We start from the raw sequence: 16,658 nt of genomic DNA on the forward strand, positions 1-16,658 counted from the left end.
ACCCAAACAAAATTTATGTCCTTTTCACACAAATAGAGCTTTCTTTTGGTGTAATTTGATCACCTGTGCGCTTTTTATTTTGTCACGCTATAAACAAAAAAAGGCCAAAAATTTTGAAGAAAAACAATATTTTTTACTTTCAGCTATAAAAAAATATATAGTAAACTCAAAGTTGGTTATAAATTTAGGCCAAAATGTATTCTGCTCCATGTTTTTGGTAAGAAAAATTCCAATAAGTGTATATTGATTGCTTTGTGTGGAAGTTATAGCGTCTACAAACTATGGTATAAATACTGCAATTTACGCCATTTTTCTGCTATACAGTGCTGCGCTAGTTTAACGGACAATTGCGCGGTCATGCAATACGGTACATAAATGAAATTTACATCCTTTTTTTCCCCACAAATTGAGCTTTCTTTCGGTGGTATTTGATCGCCTGTGCGGTTTTTATTTTTTGCGCTATAAAAAAAAAAGGCTGACAATTTTGAGGAAAAAAAAACAATATTTTGGACTTTTTGCTATAAAACATGTCCAGTAAAAAAAATGCAAAAATCAAATTTAGTCATAAATTTCTGCCAAAATGCATTCTGCGACATGTCTTTGCTAAAAAAAATCCCAATACGTGTAAATTAATTGGTTTACGTGAAAGTTATAGCGTTTACAAATGGCGGGAAAGATACTGGAATTTTTAAAATTTTTTTATACTAATAATGGCGCCGATCAGCGACTTTTGGCGGCAATCAGCAACATATGGCGGCGACCAGCGACTTATGGCAGGACTGCGGGACAGCGGCGGACATTTTGACAGGGAGGGGGGAGCTGATCGAGGGAGAGAAACTCTGCAGCTTCTCACAAGCTGTCAGAGAACTGACACAGAACAGGGCTGTGTGTAAACAATGCAGCCCTGCTCTGTGTTAGCGATCACCGGCAATCGCGGGAAAGCGGCCGGTAAAAACCGGCCGTGACCCGTCGGCTGACACCGCTGCTGACACCCGCGGGACAGGTAGGGCGGGCGGCAGCCGTTTTAAAACGTGCTTTTGCCTACGAGCGCCGCCCTGCCACCGTTTATATGCGGTGGCTGGGCGGCAAGTGGTTAAAGTAATGCAGCACCGTAATGCAAAAAATGGCCTGGTCAGGAAGGGGGTGAATCCTCTGGAGGGCAAGTGGTTAAAGCCCCAAAGAAAAAAAAATAGATTGATTGTACACTCCTGTTTGTTTTAGAAACAAAACAGTACAAACCAAAGGCAAGATATGGCAGTTGTTTAACTCAAATGTTGTGGCCATAGAATCCTGATATTTCTCCAACAGAACTAACATTTGGTGGTCTTTTCAACAATTATTATATTAAACAGTGAACTATTGGAAAATAGCTGTGAAATTCATGAATATCAGTCGAAGAAATCTTTCCACATGGTAGATTAGAGTAATTTGAGAGGCTCACACTACTGAGCAGTCAATGAGAACAATAGAATTTACAGCTTGTATTTTTTACTAATGAAGTATTACTAGTATTTTCTAGTGAATCATCAGTGCTTGGCAAGTGGTAACATATAGTTATGTAGCATAATGTATATTTAAGGCAAATGAAAGCCTTAATTCTTCTGAACACCAGCAGGCATACTAAAGGAATTGTATGGCATGGAAAAAAATGCATGCTCGAGGTTTGTTCTACGCATCTGCTATCTCCACTAACTTTTTAAGAGCACATATCTTAAGTAGTCATAGTGGTTAAAAACAGACTTTGTCAGGGTGTGGCTTGACACCTGAACAGTATGACTGCTTCAGCTCGGAGCCCTCTTCTGGACCAACTCTTCCCTTGCAACCCACAGAAAACTTCAGCCTTTCACCACACTTGTAAGGTCCCTGCAAAACCAAAACAGATCTAAGACTACTTCCCTGGCTCTACAAGGAGGAATCCCAAAATGGCGCCAGAGCTCACAATCAGCACCCTCTGTTGCATTTTTGAGCAAATGTCAGTGACTGCTTCATTAACTTTTTTCTCCTGGACACTTGACAGGAGGAAAAAACACCTTGGCTGCTTCACCCTAATACTCACCTTTATCAAAGTGTCAAATGACTAAAAAGTGGCATACATCCATACAGAAGACAGCACTCAGCATATACTACAAGACATCCTAGCTGCATTCACTACCACAGATCAGCCTGCTTCTAAACACATAAGGAGATGTTGCCCTCAAAAATCACATCCAGTGATATCTGCACAAAATATCTCTAATCTGCAAATTCAGGTAGAGCCAGTGGGGGAAAGAGCTAACCATATTGAATGCAAACTAGGGGAATATGCAGCTGCCCAAAACATCCTAGTAAATGGTCATAATGAGCACTCCACTGATATTATTACAAATAAACTAATAGATTTGAAGGACAGGTCTAGAAGGAACCAGAAATTCAGAGGGATTTCTGAATCAATCATGCAATTGAGGTGTATCCCATATATTTAATATCTTTAATAACAAATATTAACATCATTGCTCCCGTTTAAACAGGTGCAAGACTTTATCATAGTCATGGTCTATAACATCATTAGACCTAAATTCCTTTTTCCACAATAAAAAGACAAAGTTATTACAGCTGCATGAAAACTAGGAAGTCTACCAGATCCTTTTCTCCACATCTCCCTGTACGCTGATAAAGTATCTCGGAAGCTATAGCGAAACAGAATTTGTCCATGTCACCACAACTCTTTGTGAGCATAAGATATCATACCGGTAGGGACACCCTACTTTATGAATGATTGTCCACCAAGGAAGCACCTATTCAAAAAAAATTCCCAGATGAAGCTGCTAAAATACTACACAAATGGGATGTAGTTCACAACACTCCCCTCTACCCCCTTGAAAAAACGCATCGGGTCATGTTTCTAATGAATGAATTAGTACAACTATTACCCTAAATGTGAAGGGCCTTAAAATCCCCAGTAAACACGGCATGATGTGGGCAGAAACTATCTTGCAAAAATGGTGATATTCTCTGCCCCCAGGAAATGCATCTCTGCAAAATAACTCAACACATATCCAACATCACAAATTTACTTACTGCTACTGCTGCTGCTGCTCAAACAGGAGGCAATCTAACACCCTGCTTAGAACACAGGACATATACAATTAACGGAGAAGCTTGCACAGATCATAGAAAGACTGCACTTTTCTCTCACAGGCGCAATGTATATACTCTTGGCCTGATATGTTATTCATGGACAAATGCATCCTTTAGTTTCTGGATAAGGTCCACTTTAGGACTATAACCTGGTCTGACCATACTCCAGTCTCTCTAAGATTCCACCTAGAACCCATTATTCATCTTCCTAAACAAGCCTTTTTCAGCTTTCTTACCCCAGAGAAACTCTTGAAATCATTTTCAGGTTTCTGTGAACCCTAGCTAACATCAATATGTCAGATTTCTCAAGGACCCCATGGCAACCTCTGGAGGAAACCTAGGATTCCACAGAACCTTTATTGGGAATGGATGCTCTAAACTGTGGAGAGAAAACACTAATCCATTCTACATACCCCAGTCCATAAACAGCATATTGGAGCTGAACTTGAAGAATTCTTTAAATGCAATTCAGCATCTGATGAGAATAATGGTCCTCTTTGGTCTACTCATAAGGCCTTTATAAAAGGTGTTTTTATTAAACTTGGGGCACCAGAGAAATGTAAGAGGACACATCTAATTTCAGACCATAACTACTCCATCTGCACCTTATAGGACTTGAATAAACAACAAAATATAATTTTCTAATAAAAATCAACTGAAGGGCTTAGGCCTAGCCAATGTTTTATAACACAAAAAGAACCAGCAACAGAGCTCATAGTGCAGTATTAAAACCAATAGTGTTTATTGTATAAAGATAAAATAGATGCACTCACCAAAACTGATAACAGTAGGGCAATGAATGCAAGATCATCAACAGGCCAATGTTTTATCAATCAACATAACCTTCTTCTTAAGAAACATAAAATGATTTTTAGGCAAAAATAGATTAGTGTACCTCTTGCTAGGATTACAAACATTCTCCTACAGCTAATCGTTTTGCTAATCGTTTTGCAGATTTTTAGTCTGAACTCTACAATATTGAATCCCAGCACTCTATACTACCTCCCTCCTTTAGGGATATATGTGCCTTTCTTACTAAAGCTTAACCTACCTGAAGCACCCCCTCTCAACTCACGTCTCTATTCTTTCTGTTTTCCATACCAAATATACAAGCATCCATCCAAATATGGCCTCTGGAGTGGATGGTTTTTGCGATGAATATTTTCATTACTACTTACTCTCTCCCCACCTCCAAACTGTATTCAACCATGCTGCCCAAACTGGAGCAGTTTTGAAGGAACCTCTAGTGGCTTTGATAGTCAAGTCTGAAAAAGTCAGTTGACATTGACAATCAAGTCTGAAAAAACACAAACTTTCTTTGCCAACTACCACCTAATCTTCTTGCTCAACACAAATATCAAAATATGAACAACATTAATAGCCTGAGGATTAAATATATTCTCCCCCAGCTGGTCCACCACAATCAGACAGGGTTCGTGAAAGGTTGTCAAATGAGAGAGGGCTGTTGAATGCCTTCTCTGCTCTTCTCTTTGGATAACCTATCCTGGAATTATCTTTAGAGGTTATTATTAATTTTTGCCTTATGAGCTTTGTACTCTTTCCCAAATGCTAAGAGTTTTATCCTGGGACTACTCTGTTCTGTTTGACATCAATAATGGCACCAGAAAAGGGTACCCTCTTTATCCTATAATATTCACATTTAGCTGAAGCTATACTATTCACATGCAGAAATAGCAGAATTTAAAATCAGAAATGTAGAATAAAAACTGGTCTCTATATAGATAATCCTAAATTATATATTTGAAAATTAACCCCCATGTTACCAAAGCCAAAATTAAATAAGAACACAACTGAAAAATCAGAAGCTGCAAGCACTAAATTGTGTTCCCACAATACTTACATAAATAACATCTACTGAAAAGTGCTGCACTACCTGTATATGTTACACAATCAATCACATATAGATTAAACAAAAAAAAATTGCATAAACACATACATTAACCAAACTTTCTGAATAAATAGTAGAATACATATACAGTGCTCATATAGCAAAAAATGAACAGTAATAAAGGGCAAATATAAAGATCAATGTGCTCCTATAAAGTGCTAGTCTAGTACATTTGTACATATACCATGCTCATATAACACATAAATGTACAATATAAAAGTGCCAATATAAACATGCTCTTGTAAGGTGCTAATGCAGTTCATCTATTCATATATTATATAATGCTGGCAGTCCATAATGGATCTTGTGTATGTAAAAGAATACTGCCTGCTGTGCGTGACCAATCAGCATGCAGTACCGTGTAGTGACACTGTCTTCCCGTAACACCAATGTGCTTACACAGTTCTCACCATGGTAGTGTGATCTACAATGTATGTAAGGTCAATTTTTCCAGGGGATGTTGCTCAATTCTCAGATTATTTTCTGTGCACTTGTGATGAAATTCCTGAAACCTCCTGTCCACTAGGTTGCCCGTGTCTGCTCAGGCCCCTGATGAAGTCACGTGACTCATGACTAAATGCGTTAAGCAAAGCCTGAGTAACTGCAGACTGGAAGTGGTGTTTTACAATGCAACTGGTAGATGTCTGAGCCGAATATTGAAATGGAAGCCTATTTTTAGATATTGTGAATGCGGTTTTACATAATAAAGGGTACTTTTTCAATACTACACCATTGGAGTCTGTTTTTTCCCTTTTCTTTGATATGTTACCTGAGCCACCCAGTATGGCAGCATGAGTGTCAAGCAGTCTTAAAGGGGTCAGCGCCCCATTTTCAGGAAGAGAACTCTTGAGCAGACAAGGGCACCCTAGTGCAGTGTTTCTCAACCTTTTTTCAGTCAAGGTACCCTTTAAAATTCTTCACAGTCTCGAGGCACCCCTATGTAAAATGTAAAAAACTAAACTAATAGATTTATATAATGCAGTAGAATGCACACACCTTGGACACTCAATGTTTCTCTTCACCCTCAGTCTCTCTTCTTACCTCAGCTAGTGCAACCTTATTATGACATCATTGGTTGTTAGGACGCTAGCAGGTAGAAGGTTGTAATGTTTCACTATGAAAACCTGTGGCTTTGTGTAACTACAAGGAGAACTTCATCCACATGCTGGCTTGTATACAATTTTTGGGCATTTTTAGGCATTCTGGCAAGGCACCCTGAAAAAATTTGGGTGCCCTGGATTCTTCAGGAATTCTATCAAGTGCAGAGTGTTATATGAGGAATGAGCAACATGTGCTTGAAACAGCACATGTGTTTATCGACCTTACATGCATATTGGTTCCAGGGGAGGACAGTTTCACTACACGTTATTACACACTGGTTGGTCACGCACAGCAGCCAATATTCTTTTTTGTACAAGAGATCTTATACTAACTTTAAATAATCTGCCTATGTCACTACAGAAAATCCAACAGATGTTGAATGAATTTGGGCAGATCTCTCTCTCTCTATAAGATTAATGCCTCCAAATCCCACAATCCCACAAGTAGCAAGCATAACACCTCAATAATCTGATATTCACATCTTCTGATCTCTTCTGGGCCCCAAGTTAAACCCTTTAATATCTAGGTATAAAATTCTACACACCCAACTCACGCCTCTTTCAGCAAAATTACAAAGTATTGATATCTCATCAATGTAACGACTTGCTAAATTTTCCAGTTTCCCAGGACAGCAGAATATTAGTGGTGAAAATGCTTTTGCTTCCAACCATTCTCTACTTTTTTTTAATCCTCCCCACATCATACCTTACTGAACTACAATTGATACTTAACATGCATACATACATCTGGGGGGAAAAGGGAGCTAGATTTCTAAGCTATATCCAGGATACAGCTGGGATAGAAAGCCCAAGCATTGCTCTTTACTACCATGTTGCTGTTCTTGACTAACATCCTGGTCCTGTACACAAGCTTGCTTTAAGTAGCCTTCAAGTAAAACCCAATTTATTCTATTTTTATTATTTAACACTAGTTTTTATTTTATGCTTTAAGAAATGTCTTGTTGTTTATAGTCACATGGGTCAGATAAGAACTGCACAATCCAGACATGTCTTGTTGCACGTGTACATAAATGTGATGACCATGTGAGCACATAAAACCTCTCTATTTATTTCACATTATAATAAAATTAGATACTGTAGGTGTTGAAGCCAAATTATTGATGTCAAATAGGGATGAGTGTATAGAAATGTTTTCTTGTGCACATGGTTTACAGACAACAGAGATAAGCTGTTGACAGCACAATCCATCTCCAGGTAATTCAACTGTTAAGAGGAGAAGGTAATGTGAGGGAATACATCAGAGATAGAAAGCAAAAAAAATAGATTTGCATAAAGTTAAGATTTGCAAACACGTTGGGGTGAGAAGCACAGTTATGACTTCATAACACGTCATGTCAACACTTTCATCATAAATACAGAATATGAGGGGTTTATTACTCATTTAAAAGTAGTGGTTGGACCATTGCAAAATATTTTTCCAAAAAATGTTTATGCCCCATGGGCCAACTGTGCACCCAGGACTGAAGGTTATTATCACTGATAGGGCTTGTGTTGATGGACGTTTGTTTGAATCAGAGCTGCTTCTCTCGGCATACAATTCAATAGTTGATGCAGATTATACGGAAGTCAAACATAGGTCAGAAAGAGGTAAATTGCAGATCAAATGCACAGACAATAAACTGGAAATGACCTTAGAAGTATCTCAGACTGTGGTCAAATACACATGGAATGCACCCAAAAGCAATCTGCAGGATATACCTACTGTTTTTAGAAGGCACTGTTAAGTCAAATTATGTATTTTCCATATACAGTATTTATCTATTGAGCATCAATAACGACTTTATATTGTTACCCACCTGTTTTTCTCCACTCGGTCGTCTGTAACTTAAAAGAAGTTCCACAGCTCCCACCACTTCCTTCCTTATTGCATACAACAGAGCATCACCCACATATACACTGTGACTGAGCAAAAGCTCCATGATCTCCAAGTTCTCGTTCTCTATGGCTATGAGAAGAGCACTGCGGCCAAGTGGATCCATGCAGTTGATGTTGATATTGTAGTAGATTTCGGCTTCCTCCAGAGCATGCTTGACACTGGCATAATCTCCCTTCTCCACGGCAATGAGGTAGGCCTTTTCTTCCAGTGATAACTCTGCTTCTGCCCGCACAATTTGCAGGGGAATCCGATCTCTGTAGGGTGAGTAATTCACCTTTTTGTAGTACAGCTGGGCCATTGTTCATAATGACATTACAACCTGTAGGACGAAGCATAGAAGTAGCTCATCATTAAATGAAGCAAAATTAATGAATTCATAGATATGATACTCATTACATCAATTACACATTTAGAGGACCACATAAAAACTACTTGCTCCTCCTTTTGTCTTTAACTTACAAACATAAGAACCAACTAAAATGTTAATATATTATCTGCAAAAACCCAGGTACTCTATGTAGGATCACACTACATAAAGAAGTGTTTCCCAATCTGGTTAAAGCCTTAAGTTTTAAAAAATAACAAACATGTCATACTTGCTCTGTGCAATGGTTTTTTACTGAGTGACCCCACTCCTCCTCTTCTTGGGTCCCTTGCTGGCACTTCTGACTCCTCCCCCCAAGTGCCTACTATAGCAAGCAGCTTGCTATGGGGGCAGTCGTGCTGGCTCTTTCCCATAGACACTCAGAGCATGGCTTGGCCCCCTGCTCCCTCCTCACTGTCTGTGATTGACAGCAAATGATTCCCACTTCTGTCTATGGGCCTATAAGAAGGTACAGAGCCGAGAGAGCCACTGCTCTTGTGCACATTGCTGGATCCAGATCAGGCTCAGGTAAGTATAAAGGGGGGCTGGGGGGGAGCTGAACTCAGAAGGTTTTTTTACTTTAATGTAGAGAATGTATTAAGGTAAAAATATTCAGTTTTTATAACCATTTTAAGTCATTTAACACCTTCGCAGCCTTCCCCATACCTGAGCATTCCCCCATTATTATTAAATCCTTCCACCTATGCCTTTAAGGCTATTGACTTTTTCTGGTGACGCATAGTAAATATGCATGTTCTATTTAATTATTGAGTACCAAGAGTAGTAGATGTACTATGCATCAGTGTTTCCCTTAATTTGTAAAACACTGATGTATGTAGAGCAGATTTTTTATATATTTTTATTTATTAAGTAATTAAGAAAAGAGGATGATGGATTGGCAGGTCATTATATAGTAGTTTGGTTAAATACCATTGGGTATACAGCACAGTATTGAAAGCACTGTATGATTGACTGTTCAGTGTGTATAGTCAGCATTTGTATAAATGATTCCACTCTTTTGATCTCCTAACTGTACTCTTCATTGGTTCTCATCCTACCTATCCCCTTCCCCTATACCTGCACCTTCAGTGTCACTTACAATTCTACTTTCTCCTCTCCCTTTTTCCATAAGGCTCCCACAAGGTTCTGTTCTTGAACCTCTAATAATCTCGATCTACACTGCCTCCCTGGATCAGCCTCCTGTGGCTTTCAATAACATTTCTACACTGATGACACCCACATCTATCTTTCTGCCCCTCGCCTCACTCCATCAGTCCCCTCATACAACACTAATTTACTAACAGACATCTCAGTCTGGATATTACACCACATCCCCAAACTCAATGTATCCGAAACTGAGCTCATATTATTTCCTCCCCCATGTGCCCCTTCCCCTGACTTCTCTATCAAGATTGATGGCACAACTATCAGCCTGTCCCCGCATGCTGTTACGTGCAATCCTGGACTCTGAACTCTCCTTTCAGCCCTACATCCAATCACTGTCCAAATCTTGTTGCCTCAACCTTGGAAACATATCCAAAATACACCCCTTCTTAAACAATGACACCACAAAACTTCAAAGTCACTCCCTGGTTATCTCTTGCCTCAACTACTACAACTACCTCTTTATTGGATTACCTTTATATAGGATATCCCCCCTTCAGTCCATCATGAATGCTGCTGCCAGACTCATCCACCTTGCCAGTGTCTGCCTCCTCTCTCTGCCAATCCCTCCATTGGCTCCTGCTTGCCCAACAAATAAAATTCAAGATAACCTACAAAGCCATCCACAGCTCTGCCCCCAGGTACACCACTAATCTCTCAGTCTAGTCTAGTCTCAAAATACCAACCAAATTGTTCTCTTCATTCCTCCTAAGACCACCTGCTCTGTAGCTCCTTCCACATCTGCCCCTGTGCTCACCATAGGACTTCACCGAAGCCTCTCCCATCCTCTTGAGCTTCCTACCCCAATCTAATAGAATAACTCATACTCTGTCCACTTTTAGTTTATCCCTGAAAACTATTCTCTTTACAGAAGCCTATCCTACCTCCACCTAACAACTATACTTTTATTTTCAAAATCAACCCATTCCCATCCTCATTACCTTTTGCATAACTTGGCCCTCCCTAACAATCAGTGCTCTCTCATTCCTCCTGTATTGAATTGTATTGTAACTGTACTGTCTGTCAACATGTTGAAAAGTGCTGCTCAGACTGTTGGCGCTATATAAATTCTGTATAAAAATAATGATATTAATAATAATAAAAATAGTATTAATTATTCCAGACATTAAAATGTTTTTCAACCTTAGCTGCCTTGTTTAAAGAGGCTTCCACCCACTCTATTTGGAATACATACAACAGTTGTTCAAGAAATAACAAAATAAAGGGATGATCAGGATAAATCCACTTATGTAAAATAGTGTTTTTAGCCACCAGGGAGATAATAAGCAGTTGTTTGCAGCCTTTAGAAACCTGAATACTGGGACTGTCCATTGTGCAAAATAGTGCCCATTGAGGTGTTAAGGGAAAGTAGTTGACTAGGTAGCAATGTGTACCACAGCTGTCCAAAATTATTTGACTTTTGGGCAGACTCAAATGCATGGTACAAGTCTTTGTCCGAGTATCCACATTTAAAATAGCAGGAGGAGGAGCTTAGGTTCTGGAGCAGGGTTTTTTAAACCTTTGGGAAAAAGGTCTATGATAGCATAACAGATAGCAGTAAATATTCTCTTGTAGATTACTCTGATAATAAAATAGATGTCTTCATGGTTTAGATACTAGGAAACCATATAGCATTAGCCACTTTAAATATATGAAAATTCATTAAAGCTAAACAGCAAGCAGACATACAAATATCATGCATGTCTTTTTAAATGAATCTAGTGGAAGTACCTCAGTTTGACTTATGCCGGTCAAAGATTGGTCATAGTGATACTTTAATGCTTTCTGTTCTAGAAATATTATCTCATTTTTCTACAGTCAGCCGGATAGTCTCTTGTCTACAATGACCTATGGTCACAATTTAGTCTAGGGCTGTGCATGTTGCTTACAGGGGAAATGATAGTCAAATCCTCTTGGGATTCTCCTGGCTATGTGCCAGCTCAGTAAAAAAGCCTTGCCATCTGCAATGAACATGAATGCCAGTACTGTCTATACCTGGGGAATTGTGCCGTTATGACACACTGGTCTGTAATCTCTTCTCAACACGGCAAGGCATTATAAAATTCTATTTAATATGTAAAATATTTTACCTTAGTTATTGTGATTATTTTTACTTGTTTATATTTACAGTTTATGTTTTAGCTAAAGTATGAAGGAAGCAAAGCATATCTCTAAGGATTGCTTCCCAAGTGTTTTAATAGTAGAGATAAAGGTATATAGTTTTCTGTCTATGTTCTGTAATGAAAATTTTCACACTTAGGGGGAGAGTGCTAAATCTGGTGCAACTCTGCATAGAAACCAATCGGCTTCCAGGCTATTTATTGCCAAAGCTTAAATGAACAAGGTGAAGTTAGATGCTGATTGGATACCATGACCAGCTGCACCAGATTCTGAGTGCTACAATTTTAGTAAATCCCCCCCAAATGTAGTTCTCTAAGCTTTGCACAAACTGATAAAGGGTTAGAACTTGTGTTTTTATTGTTATTTCTGTAGCTGTTGGGGTTATTGTCTCTCACCTTCTGTGTGATTACTGAGACAGTACATGAGCATAACCCCTCCAACAGGAACATAGACAGTAAAATACCTTTAGGCAGGTGTTTGGTTTTAAGCAGTGATTCTGAAGTACATTCTGCTTTGTGTGCCTAAGATGATGCATGTATGAACTGACAGTTCCCACCTGGAACCTCATCCACTGATGTGTTTTACCCACAACCTCTATAAATAGGTCAAGACTTGTGGGTGAAATGTATAAGCATACAAAGTCACAGACTACCAGCATTTGAATTTCTTTTGGAGTGCAACCAAGCTTTTCCTTTGGATTTGTGCAGTTTGTGGGGCATAGGATGAGATCTTGCTGATGTCTAGTACCCAATTTTCCCTTAGGGTGACCTAATTTGGGGCTTGGAAGCAACATACCCTATACTTTTGCAAGCATTTCGGCCACAAATTGATATTCTGTTTCTTGAGTGATATTAGCAGGGGCCTGTAAACTCCAGGAGGTAAGGACAATAGTGACCTGCACATGCACTACAGTGCATCTCATTCAAAATATGACCAGTATCTAATTATAGATTGTTGCTGAAGCTGAATGTCAAACGTAAAATCATGCAACACATTATTTGTATCTTTCATTGTTAAAATAAGTGCTTCTGGTGATAGAAATTAATGGTACCACTGAAAGACTCTTTGAGTATTATCTAAATATTAGCTTAACCTGGGAACTAAAGCGGGGTTGCTATGAACTAGAAGAATTATTAAACATGTGTTTTGCTACTTAGAATGTATATTATCTCAATGTTTCTGCCCACTAACAGAGACCTTGGATACTCCACTATACCTTGATAAAGTGGCTTCCAGACTGAAAGATGATACGTGTTTAAGAGCACTTGTATACTGTGACATATTTGATGCCAATATGACCTTTTAAGAAGATGCTTTTAAGAAATTGTTAGAACATATTAGAGTTTATTCACACGGGCAGAAAAAAATGCTTTGTTCCATCATATAGTATTTTATGCAGCTAAACGCAGCACTATAGTAATCAAGGAGCCCATACAAACAGCAATGTCTATGTATGAAAATGTGACCTGCATTTATCCACATACAAAAAAGTAAGACACAGTGGCAGATTTTTATGCACATAGATCTGCAGATTTTATGCACATACAAACATAAATGTGTATAAATGTGAGTGCTTTAGGTACATATTTCACAGAGGATCCTAGAACCTTTCTTTCATGCAGAAAATATGCTTCGAAAGGCAACATTTTTTTTTCTTGTCAATGAACGCTTAGATAGAAAAATCATTTATCTCTGTTCAATTTTTGGCAAATAGCTAGTCGGTTGGAAGGTACTCTATAATTTTGAGAAATTTTAAATAATAATACACTTGCTATGCTGTTACACGATCATGCCTCCAATACCTTGTAAAATAAATAAAACCACCATGCAAAGGATTTATTCTGAGTCTCAAGTGTTCCTGTCTTTGACAGACCAGAGTCAGTGAACTACGAATTCTAACCAGGAAATTATGAGCATTGACTTAAACCAGAAAGACATGACTAAAAATAGTAACCATCCATGAACAATCTTTTCATTTAGGTGCGTCATTTTATGAATCTCTGTACTTGAAAAATGAAATCTAAGCCTTGCACCTACTTTTCGGAGTGCATTTTTTTGTATTGTCATGTCTTTCAGAATTTAGGTGTTTTTTTGATCTGTTCCAGGACTAACTTTTCACATCTGAAATCACTGAAAATTTCCAGTATCAGAATGTCCACTTTAATTTATGTTTTACATGAGCTATTACAAACATATTCATTTTACATGGAACCTGAGTGGGACTAAAGCCTTTTGTCGCATGATTCTAAGCTGCAACAGCCCTGAGCAGAGAGTCCAGTGACAGTGGTGCTTTGGACCTGGAAATCTGGTGTCAGGAAGTTTAAGCCACCCCACATATTTCAGTTTCAGTACAGTTGTGGGTGCAGATTCTTACTTGTGACTTGCAGTGTCTGCACAGGACTGCATGCACTATCATCACAAATAGTGGCACCGAACAAAGACTTCATCTCTGCCTGCATTATGGGTACAATCTTGCATTGCTGTTGCTGACCTCAGCATGCTCCTATTCTCACCTGATCACTGGCCTGCATCTTCTGTTATCTCTAGCTGCATACTGACAACACTCATATCTGGCATCACCATCCATTGGCACTCCTTCATCCCCAATACACAGGGGTGCTGGGACTGGAGCAGTAACGGAGGCTGTCCTTGTCATCCTGGGCTCCCCAACAAGGCACCTGACACTTAACTTGGGTTTTAAAGGTTCAGCGGAAACTTAAAAAGAAAAAAAAAACATAATAAGACTAATAACTACAATGCTTTAGGAAGATGAATGCCAGGCTAAAGAACAGAACCACTTAACAAGAATGCCTAAAATCTAAGTTAAGTAATAGAATACAAAACATGACACAAACAAGAGGCAAAATTCTGAACATTTTTTAAACCCCCTGAAATGACATCATATTAATAAAATGGTTAAGATAATTAGATATATTCAAATTTTGCTTTAAAGTCTAGGTTTGCAGTGCAATGTGGCTAAGGGTGGTTGGTTTTTAGCAGTAGAAGGAAAGCTGAAATTTGCCTTCACCCAAATTGCTGCATTCTGACATTCAATTATAAACACTCAATCCCATTTGGATGTTGCCAGCTGTTCCTTCCTTTTCATATTTATGAGACTCTAGTGTTGGCCTTGATGTGCTTCCAAAGCTAATTAAAGATACAAGGTATGCTGGCAGACCACACTGTTACCTAAGTGTGCAGCACTGGCCATTAGCCCACTTGGAATTTAGTTTTCTATGATCAACAAGTAGACTCAGTGATGAGCTTACATGGTAATTTTGCAAAGCCAAACACTGCATTGGATTGCAGCCCATTTCATTCTTCCTTTCTCATATGCTTGGCAGTATCTGGACAGCAAGAAGATAATCAATGTTTCCAGTGACACTGTTAGTGTTCTTAATAAATACATTGTTTGGCTCAGGAGCAATTTACTTTACAGGTCTACTATAATGGATGATAGATATGATTGTGATACATTAACAGAATAGACTCAAATGTAGTCCTAGGGGACCTCGACAGAAACAGCACACGTCAGACTGGTCATTTAGGGCTACTTTTACTATATATGGAAATTCTGTTAGTGATCACTTTGGGGCTGCATTTTCTGCAGGTCATATATTGCACTATAAGGTACATATTAATGCAATACGGCAGGTGGGTTATTTTCACTCTGTTGGCTAACATTAACTACATCACCTGAGGAACAGCTAACTGGAATAGTGCAACTTCTTTATATATAACCTAGTAACAGGGGTGGACTGACCATTTGGAAACTCGAGCACTGCCCGAGGGCCCGGGGTCAGTAGGGAGCCCCATGAGATGCCCCTGGTACCTTTTTCATAGGCTTTTTTGAGTTTGGGCAAGGACACAGGGGCCCCATGATCCTCTATTGCCAGGGGGCCCCGTGAGTTGTCAGTCCGCCCCTGCCTAGTAACCTATTAACTCAGGGGGCTTCATACAGCCGATCTGACAGGGCCCACCTCAAAAATATCAAAATTATATTTGTGTGCAGGCAGCCTATGTTACATTGTGGGGATGCAGGAGCTGTACAAACACAGCAGCAGGTCCTAATTTGACAGACGTCTGGATGCAGGTGTATGGCCTCCAAATACTGACAGTGTGTATTTGGGGCCACTTACTCACACCTGAACAGTTACTGTATCAAATTAGGATCTGCAGCTGTATTCATAAAGCCACTGAATCCTTATTAGAGTAACATATGGCTTCAGCCATGCAAACAGACTGCTTATTCACACTGTATGGGCCAGAGAACATGTGTGAATGAGCCCTTCATTTTTAAAAAATGTTTTACAATTTTTTTTTACACTTTTTAAAAATTATTTTACAATTTGTTATTATTTTTTTTACAGTTTTACAGCTGGACTGAAGATGAATGAACAGGAGTCAGAGGCTAGTGCGAGTCACGTGGCCCATGTTTACACGGGAATGGCAGCACATTCATTCAAATAGGCTGCTGTGCCTGCGTTTCATGCAAGGAAAAGGTGCTGCTCCCATGATTGTTGTGCTGCAGGATGAGATGCGTAGGGGGTTGCATATCTCGCAAGAGAAACGCGATGTGGTTGCTGGAACAGGTACGATTCCTGTACCTGCAATCAGCCGCCATCTGCAGACTAGTGTGAACCAGGGCTCAAATACAATCTGGAGCTGGGCTTTAGGGTGACAATACCCAGGAAACAGTGCTCATCTATTAAAATGTATGGTATTGGATACAAGGGACTCTGTGCAACAGGTTAATTTTAAAGTGTCTCATAAAATAAATGTCTCAGTCTGTATTGTTCCATAGTAACCAAACGGATTCAAACTTTCCTTCTCCAGCCATAGTTTTTCAGCTCAGATTTAAATTGAAATGGTTTAAAGAGTTAACAGAAACCATCAGAGGCAATTATTCCTTTAGACACTGATAAATGAGCCTGTATGTTTCTGCACCACACTTACTTAGCTTTTCAATGCCCTACATTGTTTGTC

At 39.1% G+C, this 16,658-nt stretch overlaps 1 protein-coding gene across 1 annotated transcript in view; it reads right to left on the minus strand.

Annotated features, from left to right (window-relative positions):
- The window catches only part of LOC149447470 (short transient receptor potential channel 5-like), a 431,706-nt gene that overhangs the window by 268,631 nt on the left and 146,417 nt on the right, over positions 1–16,658 (minus strand). The window contains exon 2 of the mRNA XM_089652492.1: positions 7,944–8,342. Coding sequence (XP_089508618.1) covers positions 7,944–8,321 — 378 coding nt within the window. The 5' untranslated portion in view covers positions 8,322–8,342. The remainder of the gene's footprint in view (positions 1–7,943; positions 8,343–16,658) is intronic.

Source organism: Staurois parvus, unplaced genomic scaffold (assembly GCF_062004578.1).
Source record: "Staurois parvus isolate SC_StPar_1 unplaced genomic scaffold, SC_StPar_1.0 ptg000684l, whole genome shotgun sequence".
Classification (NCBI taxonomy): domain Eukaryota; kingdom Metazoa; phylum Chordata; class Amphibia; order Anura; family Ranidae; genus Staurois; species Staurois parvus.